Source organism: Typopeltis vanoorti, chromosome 10 (assembly GCF_054136105.1).
Source record: "Typopeltis vanoorti isolate ZY-2024b chromosome 10, IOZ_Tvanoo_1.0, whole genome shotgun sequence".
Taxonomy (NCBI): domain Eukaryota; kingdom Metazoa; phylum Arthropoda; class Arachnida; order Uropygi; family Thelyphonidae; genus Typopeltis; species Typopeltis vanoorti.
The window spans coordinates 28,166-49,339 of NC_143558.1; the positions used below are offsets into that span (position 1 = coordinate 28,166).

At 36.5% G+C, this 21,174-nt stretch overlaps 1 protein-coding gene across 1 annotated transcript in view; it reads right to left on the reverse strand.

Moving 5' to 3' along the window:
* Positions 1 to 1,091: 1,091 nt before the first annotated feature.
* The window catches only part of LOC150102122 (decapping and exoribonuclease protein-like), an 83,660-nt gene continuing 63,577 nt past the window's right edge, over positions 1,092 to 21,174 (reverse strand). Inside the window, exon 6 of the mRNA XM_090399807.1 lies at positions 1,092 to 9,996. Within this exon, the coding sequence (XP_090255933.1) occupies positions 9,888 to 9,996 (109 nt within the window). The 3' untranslated portion in view covers positions 1,092 to 9,887. The remainder of the gene's footprint in view (positions 9,997 to 21,174) is intronic.

Consider the following 21,174-nt stretch of genomic DNA (forward strand, 5'->3'; position numbering starts at 1 on the left):
ATAGGTATCAGAAAGTTGTGTATGGTGGGGCAGTTTCAAGGAAGGAGAGAGTTACAAGTGGGGTTCACAGGACTCAGTACTGGGACCTATATTGTTTAACTTTAATATCAATGACAATGTCAGTGGCAGGGGAATATTCAGTTGTTTGTGGATGACGTAAAGCTGGGAAGGGTTATTAGTAATAGTGCGATTTGATAGTTTTTATCTGCACTATTACTAATAACCCTTCCGAGCTTCACATCATCTGCAAACAACTGAATATCCCCCTGCAATCCACTGACGTCATTGATATAAAGGTTAAACAATATAGGTCCCAGTACTGAGCCCTGTGGGACCCAACTTGTAACCTTTTGTCTCCTTGAAACTGCCCCACCATACACAACTCTGTGATACCTACCAGACAGCCAATCGTGAATCCAGTTGACCAACCTGACATCCAAACCCATGTGATGCAATTTAAATATCAACTTATCATGTGGTACCCTGTCATATGTCTGGTAAATCCAAGAAAATGCAGTATATGCCTTTCCCTCATTTACTGCTCTTGTAACTTTATTATAAAAGGCTAACATATTACTAAAATAGGACAGCCCTACACAAATCCATCTTGACTCTCACAGATAACATTACCTAATTTTTTTAACTTTAATATATTTTGACTATGCTTTTAAAATCAAGATATTTCTTGGTATTAGTTGGAACTGTGTCTGATAAAACAAAACAACGAAGGCCATGAGGTCAGTCTATTGTCTAAAAGTTTTTTAAAAGCAAATCTAATCCTCCACAAGGGACGGAAACCTGTGAGAATGGGTAGTCATTTCATTATTCCTTCAAATGTGGTGTAGTTGTTTTTTTTCTCACTTGTCTAGATCCATGAAAATACCTCCTCAGAATTGAAAATCTATAGCAATAATGAACTGCTTCCTTAATTAATAAGACATGGTGATAAATAGAAATAAATTTGGATCTACTAAAGTGCTGGTTAAGCTCAGAATGAAAATTTTCTTTTATTCTGTGTAGTTAGTTTCCAAAAGTAAACATTTTTATGTAATGGGATTTGCTACCCCACAGCAAGTATGCATAATGATGAATTAAAACCTATATAAACTGATATTTTATTTGTAACAGAAATTTACAGGAAATGAAATATGACAATAGAATGACACTTTTCAGTAGAGAGTTATCACTGGGAATATAAGTATTACGAAAAAACATACAGTATTGTCAGTGAACAATGAGGAAGTACTACACATATTAAAATAACAATAACCATCATAAATATGCTTGGGATCAACAAACTTAGGAATCATTTAAATGTTCCAAAACAAACAATATTTTGAAGAACAAATTTATCAAAAGTTTTTCAGTCAGAAAACATGTCTGTAGTAATTAATGCCTATGGAAAGAGAACACATAACTATTCTTTTTGCATACACATTCTTATAAATGATTATCATAAATACACTAAAAAGATAGTCACTTCTCAAGACAGTAGGCTAGTGAAAGGGACTGATGAAATTCCCAGAATTACCATTCTGAAGGAAATTCAATATAGTATAACTATTCCTTTAATTCCTAAAAGAAGTGAGAGTCAACCATATACACAAAAATAATCTGCACAGAATACTTCACAGGAAAACAAATATTTGTAAAATGTTCATTTAGCTATGTGGTTTGCTTTAAGAGTTGCTCTCCATTAAAAATGAATCATAGTATTAATCTAAATATGAAATTAAAAGAGGATGTACAGGTGCATATACTGCAAATCACTTTTTATTTTGTTTAAATATGCGAGTTATTCTTAATTCTAAAAATTTTTTCTTTCTCATCATATACAGAAATTAGGCCCTGTTTTGCTTTTCTCTTCCATTTCTTACAAATTTCTTCATCTTCTCATTCTCATAATTTATCTTATTAATGTCTTACTAATGCAATTCTTTAAATAAAAAAAAAGTTACATCATAATCTTGCATTTAAGAATTATGTGATAGCTTTACAACTGTTGAGATAATGATACTTTAACATGAATTAGGTATTTTTGTTGTATGATTCTGGATAGTATTTATAAAAAAGGAAGAATAGGTTCATTTAGAAGTACCGACAAGGACATGTAGCAAGTACCTAAGTCCTTCAACTGTGCATTTGTCAGCTGTTTCAATTAGGAGAATGAGACAAGTTTTCAGGAGAAAAACCTTTAACCTCTGTATGAGATCAGCTAACTCACCTGAAAAAGGTCTAAAAATGTTTTTATCAATGTACTTCAACTCAAGTCTTTCCTTCCTGACAAAAATGCATGTCACAAAAAAGATAACATAATATATGAATAAATTCAATGTCTAAGAAAAGAAGAAAGAAAATATTGCAACATTATATTAAATGTGTCATTTAATACCATAAATTACTTTGAAATGGCTATTTTATAATTCCAATGAAAATAATGGAAAATTATAAAATTATTAATGAATTTCATGAAGTTCTTTGTTTTAGGTCACGTTTAAATGTCTGACCATTGTTTTAAAAGGTAAAAGAAATGGAAAGAATTATACCTTGAAATTTCTTATTAAAGAGTAATTTATAGAGAGAGACTAGTGTTTTTGATAAGACGCTAAAGAAAACAGTTTCATTCAATAGGATTTTGGTACTACATAGGAATCAGAAGTTGGGCTTGTATGTAATAATGAATCATATTCATAGAGGAAATCTTAAAAGTTTATTGGTAAAAAAAAAAAAAAAACCTTCACTACTATCTTTGGATAAATATGGGACGGAATACAAAGGATATAGTGTGTTCAGGGAGGGTAAATGGAAGAGAATGGGGAAGGAGTATATATTGATGATAGTCTATGAACTGCAGGCCAGTGAAAATAGCACATTTGAGGCCATCTGATGTGAGATAGTGGCCAGCAGAACATAATATACAGTTGGATACTGCTATAGACCAGGGATGATGGGTATAGTATGCATTGGCAAATAAGCTCAATGAGCAGAGGGCAGATAATTATTATGGGAACTTCAACTATGGGAACATAGATTGGAAGGAGGAGAGAACAGATGGGAAGAAGGAATTGGAATTCATGCAGTTACTAAGGAATAATTACATAAGGCAGCATGTGATGGAATGAATTAGGGATCTGAGAGTGCGATATAACTGCATTAGAGAATTTGTCCATAACCAATATGACCACATTGCCACCAAATGGTGAGAGTGATATATTGACATGGGAGGTGGCTAAATCTGCATAATTTTCAGTTAAAAGGGGATATATGTGGAATTACAGGGCTGGTGAGTATCACAAGCTTAGGAGATTGCTTGGATTAGTGCCAAGATCAATCAAACGGGAACTAAATGGATGAATATTATCATTAAGCTGGAGCTGCAAAAAAAAAGAAAAAACTATAGAGGGAATTCAAGGAGAAAAATGACTAGCAGGCACATGAGCAATACAACACAGGCTAGAAGGGTAACCAGCGATATATATATATATATATATATATATATATAAATAAAAGCAAAAACAGAGTATGAAATGAAATTAGCAGTGTAGTCTAAAGATAATTCCAAAGAGTTCTTTCAGTATGTTGCAAATAAAAGGGAGATGTTTATGGCAGAATGATTTTAATGAACGATGATGGTAGGGAGACAAGTGAATCAGGTAAAATACTAGAATTGCTAAGTGAACATTTTGCAAGAGTATATCATCCAAATGGAGATATTACATTAACAAGAGAGACAATGGGTTATGTGGAAACTGAGGTAAATGAACTGAAAGTGCATAGCATATTACAGAACTCTGATGTGAATTCAGCTACGGTATTAGATGATATACCAGCTTGAGGTTTACAAGGTACCAGGGAATTGGTAGTGCTTTTGATCACATTACTTAATCTAAGTCTCAGTTCTGGGTTAGTTCCAAGGTGGAAACTGAGGTAAATGAACTGAAAGTGCATAGCATATTACAGAACTCTGATGTGAAGTCAGCTACGGTATTAAGTGGTATACCAGCTTGAGGTTTACAAAAAGGTACCAGGGAATTGGTAGTGCTTTTGACCACATTACTTAATCTAAGGCTCAGCTCTGGGTTAGTTCCAAGGGGGATGAAGAGAGCGGAAAATAGTTCCATTGCATAAAGGAGGCTCCAAGGCTGATGTAGCAAATTACTGACAAATCACATATCAGGAGTTATTGTCAAGGTACTGGAGAAGTTGGTCAAGAGTAAAATACAGGAATGGATAGATGGAAATGGGATACTGTATGGGAAGCAACATGGTTTTGTGAAAGGGTAGGTCATGCCTCAGTAATTTGCTCATGTTTTATAATACATTGATACTTTTGGACTTTGCAAAAGCTTTTGACAGCATACCAGATAGAATTCTAATCAGTAAATTGCAGCAAATGGGGATGAATATAAAGTTGGTTAAGTGGATAAGAGAGCAGTTGACAGAGATATCAGAGAGTAGAGTCCAAAAGAAAGGCTGTAACTATGGTGCACCACAGGGCTCTATTTTGGGTCGCTACTATTCATGACATTAATGATACAGGAACTAAATATTGGAATACTGCTCGGAATGATGTTTAGGGCCTCTCTCAATGAGTCTAAGGACCCCAAGGAGTAGTAGCCCATAATAATAAAGGAAATGAAGAAATAAGCAGAATGCATAGGAAATTCTTAACCAGTAATCAAACTGAGTGTTTGGAATCACGCTGCACAACAATCAACATCCATCTTATATGTTCAAAGTTGGTTTTGGACTTCTATAAACTTTGTGTTCATATTTTCCTAGGACATTAAGCAAATCTATATATATTTTAATTGAATATTGCACTTTCCATACTCTGAATGAGTTATATGTGTATGTCAGCAAATTAACGCAATGTTAATAAAATGTCCTGTGTAGATAAAATCTTGATCTGCATTTTATGTGAAAATACTGAAATAATTCCTGAATTATTATTTCACTGGATAAAAATAATGAACAACTGATATTTCATTTTAGTATAATAAACAATCCCACTAATCAGGGAGGGGACAGCATGTTTTATGAAAATATAAAGATTTTTAATGATGCAATTTCTAAGAAAGTGAGTAACGACTTGAACAATACAGTGTACATCTTCTTCACCAATTAAACTTGGTTTTGTAATTGTTGTAAGGGTACGAAAATTGTTCAAAAAACTTGAATAATTTAATTCCATTTTTATCATTAAAGTGACAATTATAAAATATACACAGCATAATATGAAATTGAAAAAAATAAATAAATAAATAAAATAACTAATCAACTTGCTTAATACTAAGTCATAGAAAAGTACTTTTTTTTTGCTTAAATGTACCTCTGTGCTAGTTCTTTATGCCTAAGTTACATGATGAAGGCACTATTTTGGTATATATGCATGCAATGCTAATTTGTAGCATTCCTTAGTATTAAATTCAGATACTAATTCACATACCTTAAAATGATTTTTCTGAGGGGGGGGGGTAGCATATTTTAAATCTAAATAATTAAAAGAACCGAGGTCATACACACTTAGCTAAGATCATCTAAAATTGTATAATAACATACCTTCACTGATTAAATGCAAAATGTCTTATACAATAGAAGCTGGATTTACTGTTGCCCTTGCTGAGTATACAGCTGACTCTCACACTATAGAAAACTAATAAACCATAGGAATAGTTTGTTATAGTAGATTTGCTATATAATGACTTTTCTACCTATGAATGGCTGTTCATAGGCCTTTCTCTCTATGAATGATTTTTTTTTGATAGTCTTTATTATGAGAGCTCAGGGCTTGTTATATAACAATAGTGGTTTTTATAGTGAAAGTGTATAATTAGTGTATTTATAAATGGCACCTCATCTTTCTTTGATATTTAATTCCATTAAACACATCATATAAGTATAGATTCAAGCATAAACATTAAAAAAATGCAATTATATATATATAATTTGGATAATTTATGCATAACATAAAGGCCATTCTAGTAACAAAAATTAATGTATTGAGTTATATTTTCAAAAAACATTGATGCTGTTATTATTGTTTTTCCTACTATTATTTATTGATTTCTCCATTTTGGAAAGGTTCTCACACAAACTAAATGTTCTTCAAACAATGTTACAGTGCCACTAATCACTATAGAAACTCTTATTGACTCATTAGGACATATAAAAAAAAGGAAATGGGAGGAAGGGGTCTAGGGCAAGTACATGCTTTTCATAGAGAGTAGGATTTTGAATAATTTGTCAAGCCTGCTAATACTATTATGGTACTTATGTGAAATTGAACAACTGCAGGTGATTTCAATATGTGGGATTCTATTTGCTGCAGTGAGTGCAAATGTATTTGCTTTATTGGGTGAAAGATTTGTGGAAAGAGGATGAACACGGTGATGTCTATTGGAAGTTTTTAGAGAGCAAGAAGTATGACAGTGGAAATTTGAATGATGAAATGAAACAGTGAAGTGGTTGTTGTAAGCACGCAAGAGCACATGTAATACAAATGATAGCAAGAATGAAATCATGAAAAATAGAAAAAATGACCATCCAGCCATTTTTTCCCTTTTTCCAGAAAGAGAGAGAGCACATTTATATGGAGTCCTTTACAAGATAAAATGTGATAAAAATGCTGGAGAAATGCCTGGCATGCAGTAGGCCACAGGAACAAACGAGAGAGGATAACAATAGTTTTGTATGGAGACTCCACACAATAATAAGCATGCTTGACAAAATGCTTCTTACGGTCAAAGATTAAGGATGTAGTGAGGGAAAGTAAAGGAGATTACTTTGACAGGTACAAATGGTCTAGCAGGTGTGGTATGCAAAAAAAAGATATGAAAGAGTTGCCAGTATAAGCAATTAAGAAGAGTGAGAAAGTAAAAGACTGAGTCTGCGCTGCCATGGTATGACAGAGGCAAGATGAGAAACAGGTTCATGTCTAAACGAGTCAATGCATAAGCTGTGAAGGAGGAATGGTGTGGAGTGAGTTTGATGGATTAAAGAAGTTAGATAATGCACTTGAATGGATTCAAAGTTAGGTTTCTTGAGAAAGTGTTCAGTGAGCGTTTGAGGAAATGCAGTTAAGTAAACTAGACTCTGTGAGCTGGAGCAGGCAGGAAAGTGTGGTATAAGCATGGAAAATAATCACACAATGCTGAACAGCTCATCAGGTTCTGAAATTTAGAGTGGAATAATCAATTCAGGTGACTATAACAAATTATGACTAAGAAATTGAGAAAGCTTAGAGCAGTGCCACATCATAAGATTTTTGAGAGGAAAGATGTTAGCAGCACAAAGGAAATAAAGGGGGTGTTTGAAAAAGCAGTATCAATACCAAAAATTAGGAACAAGAATAAATCAGAGATGGTAGGGTAACATGATTAAGCAGGAGATGCAGAAAAAGAAAAAAAAAACTTGTTGAGGGTATATATATATAGAGAGAGAGAAATATGATCAACAAGCTTTTCAGCAATACATAGCACAGGAAAGAAGTGACTTATATGATAAGGAAGACCAAAGTTAATTATATGAGAAACCCAACTGATGAGGACAAAGGAAATCGCAAAGAGTTCTTTCACTATTTGGGAAGTAAAAAGAACAAATGACCTTAGACTAATGACTTTAATGATAGCTGACGTTAAGGAGGTCAGAAGCAAATGAAATAGTTGAGTTACTGAGTAATCATTTTCCAAGTACCATCGATTTAGACAGTACCAGATCTGGCACTGACTGACGTGAGAATAGAAGGCGATAATGTGTAAGTGCTTATGATATTGAAGAACATTCAAATACAGCATGGGATTAGATGGGATATCAGCCCATACATTACAAGAATGTACAAGACAATAGGCAGCTCCTCTGACAAAGTTTTAATTTAAGTGTCAGTTCTGGGAAGGTACTTAGAGAGTGGAAAATAATTCTGTTGCATAAAGGATCTCATTCAGATTACCATCTCAGAAATGATGGTGAATGTATTAGAGACGCTGGTAAAAGGCAGAATTCAGAACTCGAAGGGCAGGAATATAACACTAGATTGGTGAACAGCATGATTCGGTGAAGGGTAGGGCATGGCTTAGCAATATACTCTGTTCACTTTTTATAGTAAAGTGACAACTCAAATGGCTGCCCAGCTCAACTCAAATGGCTTTACAAATCCATCTGACAGGATACCACATTAAACAAACTAGAGTAAAGGAGATAATGAAGCTGGTGATTTGGATAAGGAGTAGCTAATGGACACATATCAAAAGCAGTACATGGGGAAATTGAACAGAAGACAGATGACCAGTAGTGTACTAGAGAGCTTGGTACTTGATATATACTGCTATTTAATTTGTACATCAATGATATGAAGATGTTGCTCCATATCACTGTTGTAGAGTCACATCACAGTCAATGAAGATAAACATAGATATCTTGCGGGATGATTTAAATAGATTGATGGTATGGGAAAAGAATAACAGCTGACAGTGTACATGGCGAAGTATAAAGTATATACACATACATATATATATCTTGGTCTCATGATGAATTTACTGCAGTACTTTTTTTTTTTTTTTTGTGGGGGAGGCCAATCATGGACAGATACCTGAAGTTTACAAGGCATATATCAAAGCTAGTCAGAATAATGGAGGCATCAGATTACTTGTCTGTTAAGCAGAGTGATGTGCAGGTATAAACAGGTTAATATTCATTTTATGGGCTTTTAATAAGACTACTCACAAAACTAAATTTTTTGCTTGAAGGGTTGGGTGGAAATGGCTATCTAAGGTTGTTGTACTTTGTCACTGAATGAGTTCAATAAGAGATATGATAAGTACTAGGTGAACAACAGTTAGTGCAGGCCTCCTGTAATTAGTCATTGACTCCAGGGAGATGCCCAAGAAAATAATAACTAGGAAAGGGTTGTATACCATTACTAGATGGTATGTCAATATACAGTCATTACAAAAGAAGGGAATGACTTACTCAGCAAAATTATTCTCCAACTAGTAAATCAATTACAAATGGTAATAACTCAATTACAAATGGTAATAACTCAATTACCAAATTACAAAAGAGACTACAAACTACTGTTGCATTCCTCACATGTAACCATCCGACTTTGTTTTCAGTATTCATTAATCATAGTTTTTATGATTATGCATTCATTTGACAAGAGCAGAGCACAGATGAACACACAATTTTAAGATTATCCTGAAAACTATGGATAGAAAAGTGCAGAGCCTATGTAGAGAAACGAGTAACCTGCATTCGAAATTCCAGTTTTTATGATAATCTGATTAAAAGTTTTAAAAGGTTCTACTATGAAGAACAAATGAATAAAAATAAACTTACACATATCATCAAAATAATTTTTGTTTATATGCAATTAATGATAGAGAAAATCATAAGAAAAACTGAGTTCAGTTGTATTTAATTTTCTCTCAATGCTTGCATCTGAGATTGACAAACTGAGAAACTGACTCCAATTCTCATAAAAACTGATAACCATTGTAATTTTTCACTGTGAAGGTTCTCCAGTAAAATTTATACAAATGCGTAACAGTGTGCGTGTAGTAGTTTATAAAAATGATATTATGCAATATGGACACATACAATAGTCACTTCTTTGGAATTTTCTGAAAGTTTTTATCAAAATAGACAATTTATTAAAATAATGGAGGGTCCATTCATAATCTGGAATCTTTTTTTTTTTTTTTTTGCATTAATTATACACAGATATTCTCTAAGTAATTTCATATTTATATCAAAGCCATTAACAGCAAATGTTTATATCCATTTGTTTCACTTAAAGGTATAAATAAATATGCACAAAAAAAAAAAATAACAGAAACAATAATATTATTTACATGTTGGTTTGGTGACTGTTGTTTATCATTCAGTGATCAGAATTTAGAAATGTACCAATCTGGTAATATTTGATATTCAGATGGTTCTAACAACTCAGTACAGATAACATCTTGATTGGGCTTCCAGTAAAACTTATACACAACACTGAAAAGAGAAAAATACTCATATATCTTGTACTACAAAAATAAATTTAATTTGCAATTTATTCTTCAGAATTTTAGAAAAGGTAAATTCATATTATTATTATTATATTATAAAGATTATAAATATATCATTTATAATATTATTATAAAGAGAGGTATGAACAGCAGTAAGCAAATGATGCCAAAAAGAATCCTAAGGAGTTCTTTCGATATGTAGCCAGCAAAAGAAAGACTGATTATGGAAGGATGACGGCTGTTGCAGAATGTCTGGTGGAGATACTTAATGAGCAGTTCATAAAGGTCTTTCAAGCTTGTGAATGTGACTTCATAGAGAGATTGAGAGCAGTTCATGATGGGGAGGAGAGACTGACTGTAAGTGAGCAAGAGGTGTATGGAGAATTGAGTAAACTAGACGGTAATAAGGCTGTGGGACTTGATAATATATCACTGTATTCTGAAAGAATGTGCCAGGGAGTTGACACCGGCCTTAACTTATTTTTTTAATAAGAGTCTTGCACTCGGTCAAGTTCCTAACGAGTGGAAGGAGGGCAAGATTGTGCCACTTCATAAAGGAGGTGATTGAACTCCAGCATCAAACTATAGGACTATCTGTGTGACAGGTGTTGTGGTTAAGTTGTTGGAGAAGCTTGTGAGAACTAGGATCCAGAGTTAGGTTGACAACAATGGCATTATCTTTGATGGACAGCATAGATTTGCTAAAGGGAGGTCATGTTTTAGTAATCTACTTACTTATTACAATAAAGTGACTCCTTCCTTGGACAGAGGAGAAGGATAGACAGTAGTATACTTGGATTTCACGAAGGCTTTTGATAGAGTACCTCATGATAAGTTGACAGTCAAACTAGCAGATGGGGTTGGATATCAGACTAGTGCATTGGATTGGAGACTGACTGCCTGATAGGTATCAACAACTTGTTGATACCTATCAGGCAGCGCCATTACTGTTTAACTTGTATATTAATGATATTGGTGAAGATTTGGATGGAGATATTCAGTTGTTTGCAGATGATGCAAAGTTGGGATGAACCATGAAGAGTAGTGAAGATGTTGTGGCTTTACAAGAAGACTTGAATAAATTGAGTGACTGGGCAGGGAAATGGGAACGCGAGTTCAATGTTGCAAAATATTAGGTTTTAAAATTTGGAAAACAAAGATGGGATGCAGAATTTATGCTTGGTAAGGATATATTGTTGGATGTGGAGGAAATAAGAGATCGGGGGGGGATAGTGGATAAGGATCTGAAATTTAGGGGACACATAGCCAAAATTGTGAAGACAACTTAAGGCTTCTGGGAATGATGCAGAGGACACTGACGTGTAGAAGTAGGGAGTTTCTTGTTCAGCTGTATAAGGCTTTGATTAGGCCACACATGGACTATTGTGCCCAGATTTGGTCACCTGGTTTTCAGAAGGATGAAGAGATGTTGGAAAGGGTCCAAAGGCGACTGACTAAGGTAGTTCCTGACCTCTGGAATGTCGAGTATGAGGAAAGATTGAGAAGATGTAATTTGCAGAGTCTGGTGGACAGGAGGAAGAGGGGAGATATGAGAACCTACAAGTTGGTAAGGAGTTGTTGTAGGATTAATGCTGGAGAAGTTCTATATAAAATAGTGGAGAACCAGAGGTCATCCCTGGAAATTGTATAAAGAGGGGGTGAGTAAGGGAGTGAGAGGCAAGTTTTTATCATGCAGAGTTGTGAATGTTTGGAATGTCTTGCATGAGTGTGGTGTCTGCAAGGAGTTTGAGTGTGTTTAAGACATGGTATGATGAGCTGTATGTGTGATAAAAGGACCACCCAGATAAGTCTTTCACTCCATGAGGTCTTGGGGTAATAATAATTATTATTATTTAAGAACCCCTTAAAACTCAAAAGAGACTACAAAACAGTATAACAGCATCCTAAACGAAACAATAGTAAACAACAAAATCAGAAAAACAGACTGGATGAAGATATCATATTTAGACTGTGCTGACGTGTATATAATACTCTTAAACTTACATTTAATTTTATTAAATAAAATACAGTCGATTCAATTTAATTAGGCCACTGGTTAATTGGGGCAGTCGCTTTTTTGGGCCAAATCTCAAAGAACGGAAACCAAACCAACATATTAATACATAATTTAAACGCTTAATTGGGACAGTAGCTGAAAAGGAATTTAGCAATTTTTGATATATTTTATGGATTTTTCGAAAATATGGCAACACTACGTACACTAATATTTGGCAACACTAGCGTGATGTGAATCAGTTATCTTTCATCGTGCGTCTGGTAAGTATGCGTCTGCTTAAGTATCTACCTTTACCATATACTGTACCTAGCGATATTGATTTATTGTGTCAGTTTTATTTAAAATTTTTAAATCTTTGCCAAGATACCAAGAAATGATTTTACACTTTCAAGTAAAATTGCTTTGCTGGATAAAATTAAAAGCCAGCCATTAAATACGAGGCCATCGTAGACTTGCTGATATAACTGGTGTACCAAAATCTACCATAGCGCACCTCCTACAACAAGAAAATCAACTGCGTGAAGTGTGGACATTACAGAAAGAAATTCTACGAACATCCAAAAGAAAGCGTGATGGAAAGGATCCAGAAGTAGAAGAAGCATTAGATCAATGGTTTTCTATAGTTAGCAGGTGAGGCATGAATATCAGCGGCCCAGTGTTGAAGGCGAAGTCAGAGGAGATCGCTAAAAAGCTAGACCACAACGATTTTAAAGCAACTGCTGGTTGGTTGTCTCGATGGAAAGTGAGACACAATATCAAATTTAAAAAAGCGCAACGGCGAAAAGGGCAGTGCCGACAATGTAAGCACTGAACAATGCAAAATACTAAAATCCTTACTTTTTTAGAGAATTTCTGTTCAGATGATATTTACAACGCTGATGAAACCGGCCTCTATTATTGTGCTACGCCAGACGGCTCTCTGTGTTCTAAGCACATTGCACTGTCAGGGTATAAAAGGGCAATGGACCGCATTACTGTGTTATGCTGTGCAAATGTGTACAGACAAACAAAAACTACTAATCGTAGGAAAAAATGCTAAGCCTCGATGCTTTAAGGGGTTAAGAATAGAGAGTTTACCAGTAGTGTACCATGCCAATAGTAAGGCGTGGATGACTTCCGAAATTTTTCGGAGTTGGGACATAGAATTACAACGTAAGCAGAGGAAAATTTTGTTGCTTCTCGATAATTGTGCTGCACACCCCCATTTAGATAATCTAAAAAATATAAGGCTGGAATTTCTTCCTCCTAATACAACATGCTTAGTGCAACCAATGGACATGGGGATAATAAAAAATTTAAAGACGTTGTATCAAGGAAAATTGGTTTGGTTAATTACATACTGGAATCCATTGATGAAAACCTATTAACAAGTTCATCAATAGCCAGAGAGATCAGTGCAAAAATTTCCATTTTGCAAGCAATACAGTTTGTCTCTGACAGTTGGCGAGCTATAAAAAGCAGCATGATACAAAACTGCTTTGCTGTTTGCGGTTTAAAACCTTTGGAGGTTCTTGAAATTTTGAGTTGTGATGAAAATGAAGCCATACTGCAAGCTCCTATCATGAATAATGATGAATTTTCAACAATAGATGACAATTTACCATGTTGCGATGAAAATAAAAACTTTGAAGATGCAATTGTTGAAGTCATTAAATCCAAACATCAAAAATTTGATGAAGAATGTGATGATGATGACCCACCTGTGCTTGTAACTAATCGTGAGGCCAAAAAATATAGTCGGGCTACAGCGTTATTTTATGCAGGAAGGTAATGAAGGAATCCCTACATCCGCACTGAATATCTGTGCTGATTTTGTAGAACTACAAAATTTCAAAAGCAAAACACAGACTACACTTGATGCATTTTTGCAGAATTAAAATTTGAAATTGTAAAAGTTATCATGTATGCATTATTTTTTCTGCACAATTATAGCACAAATATTTTCTGTATTTTGGTTTAATAAACCATTAAAATAAGTACCTACTTATTCATTTACCTGCGTATTACATATTTTATTTTAGAATTTATTATTAGTTTGTTTAATTGGGCCAAAATGGATTAGTTCCAACGTGTCCCATTTAAGCAGAATTGACTGTATATAGCAAAGCATTAACAAAAATAAAAATATGCTCTCAAACTAGACAGAATCCATTGATAACAGACAACATAAATATGCCTATGGAAACAACTTAAGAAGTCACCTAACAATACCATTCTACTAGCTGAATACAAAAGAAAACAATCTCTTAACAACACAGATTAGAATAGCAAAAATAAACTATTACAGAAACAAATTAACAATAGCTCAGAACGACATAACGGAAACGTGGCACCTGATCAATGAAATGCTGGACAATACACACAGAACCACTGCCTCAGCAACAATAAAGCACAGCTTTGCTTACGAGCCCAAATCCCACAAAGAGTTGGCAAACAACTTTAATCAGCACTTTGTGAACTCTGTCCAAACATTACAGAAAACAATCCCTCCTCACACAAAGAAACATTCTTCACTAGGTCCACAAGCAACCAATCAATGTGGTTCCCCACAGTAACAAAAGAACTTATCACTGGCAATACAACAAACTAACCCTAACAGAGGACCAGAGATAGACAGCATCAGATCAAAATACATAAAAAAACAATTATATATTTGGTTTAAGTTAAGGGATATTACATCCCATGTCGTTTCTTAGCCGAATATAGTAGAAACTATATAAAATTCGGCGATTTCAAGCGTAAGCAAATACCTGGATACTGCAGCAACTTATTTGCCAGGAACTTTTGATATGCTTTCTTCTTTTCCTTCACTGCCTCTTTAACTTCCTGTGTCCACCATAGGGTTTAATGCTTTAATCCTTTATCCAAGTGATGAGAGGTTATACCACCTTTAACACGAGTTACCCCAGTCCTGAAAATACTTCAGGAGCAAACTTTGTTTGCTTACATTTGGATAAAGGAGTAAACCAAATATATAATTGTAGCATAGCCAAGTGAAAACACTTCCATCAACATAAAAAAACACTCAAGTAACTTATGTCCAGTTATACTAAAACTGTTGAATAAAATCTTCAAATCAGGGCACATACCATAAACACTAAAGACAGCATTAATCATTCCCATACACAAACATGGAAAAAGAAACAAGTAATTACAGACCCATCTCCACATTGTCAGAAATCAACTAAATCATGGAGTGCGTTGCGTATTGCAAACTCTCCGCATACATTGAAAAATTCCAAATCATCCCCAAAACAAAATATGGCTTTCAAAAAAATACAGGAATAGTAAACACTCCTGTAAGATTTCACAGACGTAATAAACGCTGCACATCGGATAAAAACAGAATAGTATTAGTCGTTTACAATGAACCTAACAAAAGTGTTTAACACATAAAACCTTGTTGAACAAACTAACGCATATTGGAATCAAAGGTCATCTACTCCAGTGGTTTAAAGCATACATGAAAAACAGAAATCACATCACACATATAGGATCAGCGTGCAGCAAAGAGGTACCAGTAACCTGTGTAACAAGGAGCTGTTCTATCTCCCATTCTGCTTAACATATACACACATTACTTAAGCCATCTTCCCTTAAAAAGTAAAATCTTCCAATACGCAGACGACATGGCCATAGTATCCATTCACAACAATACAAATATCGTTAGCACAAATATGCAACACGACATCAATCAAATCACTAACTGGCTAACTGAAAACGACATATAAATCCTGAAAAACAAAGCTAATGATATTCAAAAACCACCAAATTCTACCCATAGAAACTAAATATCTCATCATCCGACTTCCATCCTCCTATACACAAAGTGCTGATCCTAAAACCACAACCATCACACAGGTGAAAACAACACGCTATCTCGGACTTCACTTTGATGCTGACCAAAGTTGGAATAGCCATATAAACTACCTACACAACAAAAATACTAATGTACGTGGGCTGTTCAATAAGTAATAAGACTAATTTTACTGTGGCGAAACCACTCATCACGATATTAATTTCTGTGGAATAAAGAAATGTTGCTGTCTGTATTAATAAAAGAGGTTGATAGATGGCGTATACGGGCTAATGTGACAGAGTGTCATGTGACTAAACGCAAGCTTGTTTCGGCGCGCCTACGAGGCGCGTCCAGTCTTCGAAATGGACGCGTCCTTGGAACAGCATTATGCGATTAAATTTTGTGTGCGTTTGCAAAAATCGGCATTGGACACTTTTAACATGATACGCAAAGCTTTTCACGACGAAGCAATGTCGAGGGCAAGTGTTTTTCGCTGGCATAAAACTTTTAAGGAAGGAAAGCAAAATGTGGAAGATCTTGAATGTGAGGGAAGACCTTCAACGTCCATCACAGAGACAATGATCAACACAGCAGCGATTATCATCAAGCATGTCAAAAGGAAGCGTCCACTGCTGAAGAATGGCTTCTTACTACACCACGATAATGCAAGGCCACATATTGCTGGTTGTGTAGTGGACGTTTTGCAGAAGAACAACACAGATATACTACCACACCCTCCATACAGTCCTGATCTCGCACCGTGCGATTTCTGGATGTTTCCTCAGCTCAAGAAACCACTAAGAGGCCGCCATTTCGAAAGCAACAAAGCATGTGTAAAAGCTGCGGAGGCAGTTTTGAAAGAACTCTCAAAAAACGGACTTTCACATGTGTTTAAGAAGTGGATGCAACGTTGGGACAAATGCATCGCGTCTCATGGTAGTTACCTCGAAAAAGACCGTGTAAATGATGACGATTAAAGCTAATCTGTTTTCTGTATAAATATAGTCTTATTACTTATTGAACAGCCTACATATAAAGCATTAAGTGAAAACATTTTAAGATATGCAATTACATCCTATGCATTCTGCACAGACTACAAACGCAACAGATTACAATGGTTGCAAAATAAAATGGTAAAACTGATATTCGGGGAACAAAAAGAACAACCCCCCCCACCCCCCCCCCCCCCCACCCCCCCCCCCCCCCACCCCCCCCCCCCCCCACCCCCCCCCCCCCCCACCCCCCCCCCCCCCCACCCCCCCCCCCCCCCACCCCCCCCCCCCCCCACCCCCCCCCCCCCCCACCCCCCCCCCCCCCCACCCCCCCCCCCCCCCACCCCCCCCCCCCCCCACCCCCCCCCCCCCCCACCCCCCCCCCCCCCCACCCCCCCCCCCCCCCACCCCCCCCCCCCCCCACCCCCCCCCCCCCCCACCCCCCCCCCCCCCCACCCCCCCCCCCCCCCACCCCCCCCCCCCCCCACCCCCCCCCCCCCCCACCCCCCCCCCCCCCCACCCCCCCCCCCCCCCACCCCCCCCCCCCCCCACCCCCCCCCCCCCCCACCCCCCCCCCCCCCCACCCCCCCCCCCCCCCACCCCCCCCCCCCCCCACCCCCCCCCCCCCCCACCCCCCCCCCCCCCCACCCCCCCCCCCCCCCACCCCCCCCCCCCATTCTTCAACACCTGTTCCTGCAGATTTGCGAGGAATTCTGCTGTACGAACGCAATCAGATCGTCTGCTAGGGATCTTTCTTCTTGCTACATCCTCGTAGTCACCATTGCAAGTCTCTAGTTCATGCCCGATTGTTTTTACTGTATTCAGGGAGCATTGGGCAGCAGTCGTAATATCCTTATTTTGATGGCGGGCACGAATCATCATGATACAAGTTATTCTCTTCCATGATTCAGGTGGGTTCCAGCTATCCATCCTTTCTGACATCTTGTATATGAATGAAGAAGGGTCCAAACTTTTAAATGAAGAGAAGTGTGTGTTAATACATGTAACTTACGGAAAAATATAATTAATTATAAATATGTCAAATTTATCCCGAACACCCTGTATATATATACACCCCTTTTTTGAGTAGCGATTTACAGGCGCAACTTTGTTTCAGGCGCAAACTTAATTGTTTGCATACTTGGGATTAGGAGTTAAAATAACCAAGCATATAAAATTGCTTGGTTATCCTAATATATATATATATATATATATATATTATTTTGTTTAGGGCCGCATTTTTTGTGTGTGTGTGTGGGGAACGAAGGGGAAGGATATCCTTATGTGGAAATACCCTTCCCTTTTGTTCCCCCCCTCTCCCCCCCACAAAAAATGCAACCCTAAACAAAATATATATATATATATATATACTATATATATACACACACACACACATTTATATATATATTATTATTAATAGTAACCCAGGTTTCCAAACTTATTTCCCGCATCAAAACACACCTCCATGTTCCCCCCCCCCCCCCCCCCCCCGTTTATAAACAACCTTCAGCAGGATCTTGGAATTGGAAGGCATCATAGAACCAAAAACAAGGTATGTACAAAATTTTTCCACCTCTTTTATTCTGCCATAATTGCCTTCTATACTCACCCATAATACCCTAAAAATATATATATATATATATACACCCCTTTTTTGAGTAGCGATTTACAGTACAAAGTGTTATCCCTTGCAGTAAGTTTGAACGTTTTTAGGTTACATAGAGTGAAATGAAACTAAAATGACTTGAAAAATTTACAATGCATTCAGAAATACAAGCTGCAACAAACAACAATTGAAGTGAAAACTAATTATATCAGAAAACAATGTATGGAAACTGAAGGAGTTGCTATTAATGAAGCTATATTTGCTTATTATACAACAGAACATAATCCATAATTCTACAAACAGATAGAGGGGACAGCCATGGGTTCACCGCTTTCTCCACCCTTGGCCAATTTCTTTATGGAGACATTTGAAGAGAAAGCCTTAAACTCCGCCCCACAAAAACCCACTATTTGGCTTCGTTATGTGGATGATGTGTTTGCTATTTGGCCACATGGCTCAGACACACTCCATTCCTTCCTAACACACTTAAACAACCAACACCCCAGAGTCCAGTTCTCCTTAGAAAAAGAGGAAAACAACACCCTCCCCTTCCTAGACACTTTAATCACCCGCCAGCTTGACGGATCTTTGGTTTTCTCTGTTCACAGAAATCCCACCCATACTGGCAGATACATTCACCAGCAGTCCCCCCCCCCCTCACAACAATATGGGGTTATAAAAACACTATATAACATGGCAAAATTAATCTGCTCAGATGACAAGGCCCTAACTACTGAACTAAACCACATCCTCAACACTTTCTTAGCCAATGGCTATAACCCCAAAAAAATCCAAAAAATACTAAAACCAGTAAACCACAACCCCCCCTCCCCCCCTCCACAATAAAGATTACACCAAGTCTATCACCATCCCCTACATCCAGGGAACCTCTGAGAAAATAACCAATATCCTCAAAAAATATGACCTTACTTCCTGTTACAGACCATATAAAAAGTTGGCATCCCTTATGCGTTCTACCAAAGACTAACCACTTCCCCTAGCCCTACCTGGTGTATACCAGGTCCCTTGCAGCTGCAAATTGTCCTACTTTGGCCAAACAGGCAGAACAACAAATATCAGGATTTCAGAACACCAAGACTACATCCGGTTTCACCAGTACAGCCGCTCTGGGCTGGCAGACCATGCCTTAGATACCCACCATAAAATTCGTTGGAAGAAAACAAAAATAATTCATCGCAGCAAGTTTAAATACGAAAGATTATTCAAAGAATCTTCAGCAGCTCTAAAAAACGTTCCTAACCTCAACAAATTTGGGTGCATGAAACTACCCCAAATTTGGGAGACTTACATTATGAGAACTTCAGCCCAACTGCCAAGACTACCAAATTAGCCTGCAAGAGGGCACCATTAGGACTTTAGGAACATTATTAGTTTCTTGCTTTCTTCCTCATTTGCTTTGTGTTAGTGCCTGCGTGCACATACCATATCTTTATGTTCCTGAAGATGGCAATGTGACGTTGCCGAAATATAGAAGTTATTCATTAAAGTTACCTTTAATTAATATACTTTATATGCGTTGTTAATTCCGTAAACTAATTACCAGTTATGCCTGACCAACGTATAAGCCTTGCTACTAGAAATATAATCCATGGTTTTCAATCGATGGACTGTTCTCTCCCTGGCAATGGAAGAAGTAATTACTGATTTAAATCAATTAAATTTGTTACCCTGAAAGTTGACAGTTCCAATTATACTAACAAAATTAGTATCAATTATAATTCATTATTGTTTACCAGAAAAAAAAAAGCGTCTAAATTAAAATATTGTGAAGCGTATTAATTTACCTGGAGGAATATCTGATTTAATCACCAATCATATTTTAAATCTTTTGGATAAATTCAAGCAATAGGGAAACTTTATTGGCTTCTATCTGGATAACAGATTACTGTAGTTCTAAATGAGAAGGACAGAAAAACAACTTTGCAAAACTTTGGAATTCATAAAGAGAAATATCACTGGAATAGGATGTGCAGCCTACATTATGTGAAGTGCTATCAAAAAGAAACTGGACTAGGCTAATAAAACCTTTACAATTTACCCAATTTAAATTTGCACTTAATCCCCTTCAAAGTAGTCCCTTTCTGAGTTCACGCAGAGATCCTACCACTTTTGCCATGCTCCAAACACTTCTTGGAGGTCTTTTTGTTGAAGCGCATCAAGAACCACTTGCGATTCATCTTGGATCCCTTTAATGTGTTAAAAGGTTGTTCTTTCTATAATTTATTGCTTAATTAGTTGTTTACTTAAATCTATCCTTTCTTACCTAAAATCTTATACAATCAAAATCCTACCGGCTCCTCTATTGCTATATATTTACCTTTCGTTATTTATTCTTTCTTCTCTTACTTTAATCTTATTCTTATATCTAGGATTGTTTCCTCTTCAGATACTGGCGAATTTATATTTTGCTGCGCCAGCCAGTATCCTATAGTAGAAAAGATCCTTACTCAGGGAGACAATACTAGATTCTTAGCTTTCTTACATGATATCTTATTTAAACTGCTGTATAGATTCAGATTATTGCAGTCGTGACCTAAATCTATTATTATATTCACTCTCTAAATCCTTCTTGCTAAAATAGGTTCTATTTTTATAAGTGGAAAGTTGGAATCGTAATCAAGCATGACTCAGGTAAATATGACATGTTTATTGGAATATCTAAAACACAATACAAAATTCATACACTCAATTATGCTCAATACTAAATAAAACTTGAACTATGAGATACC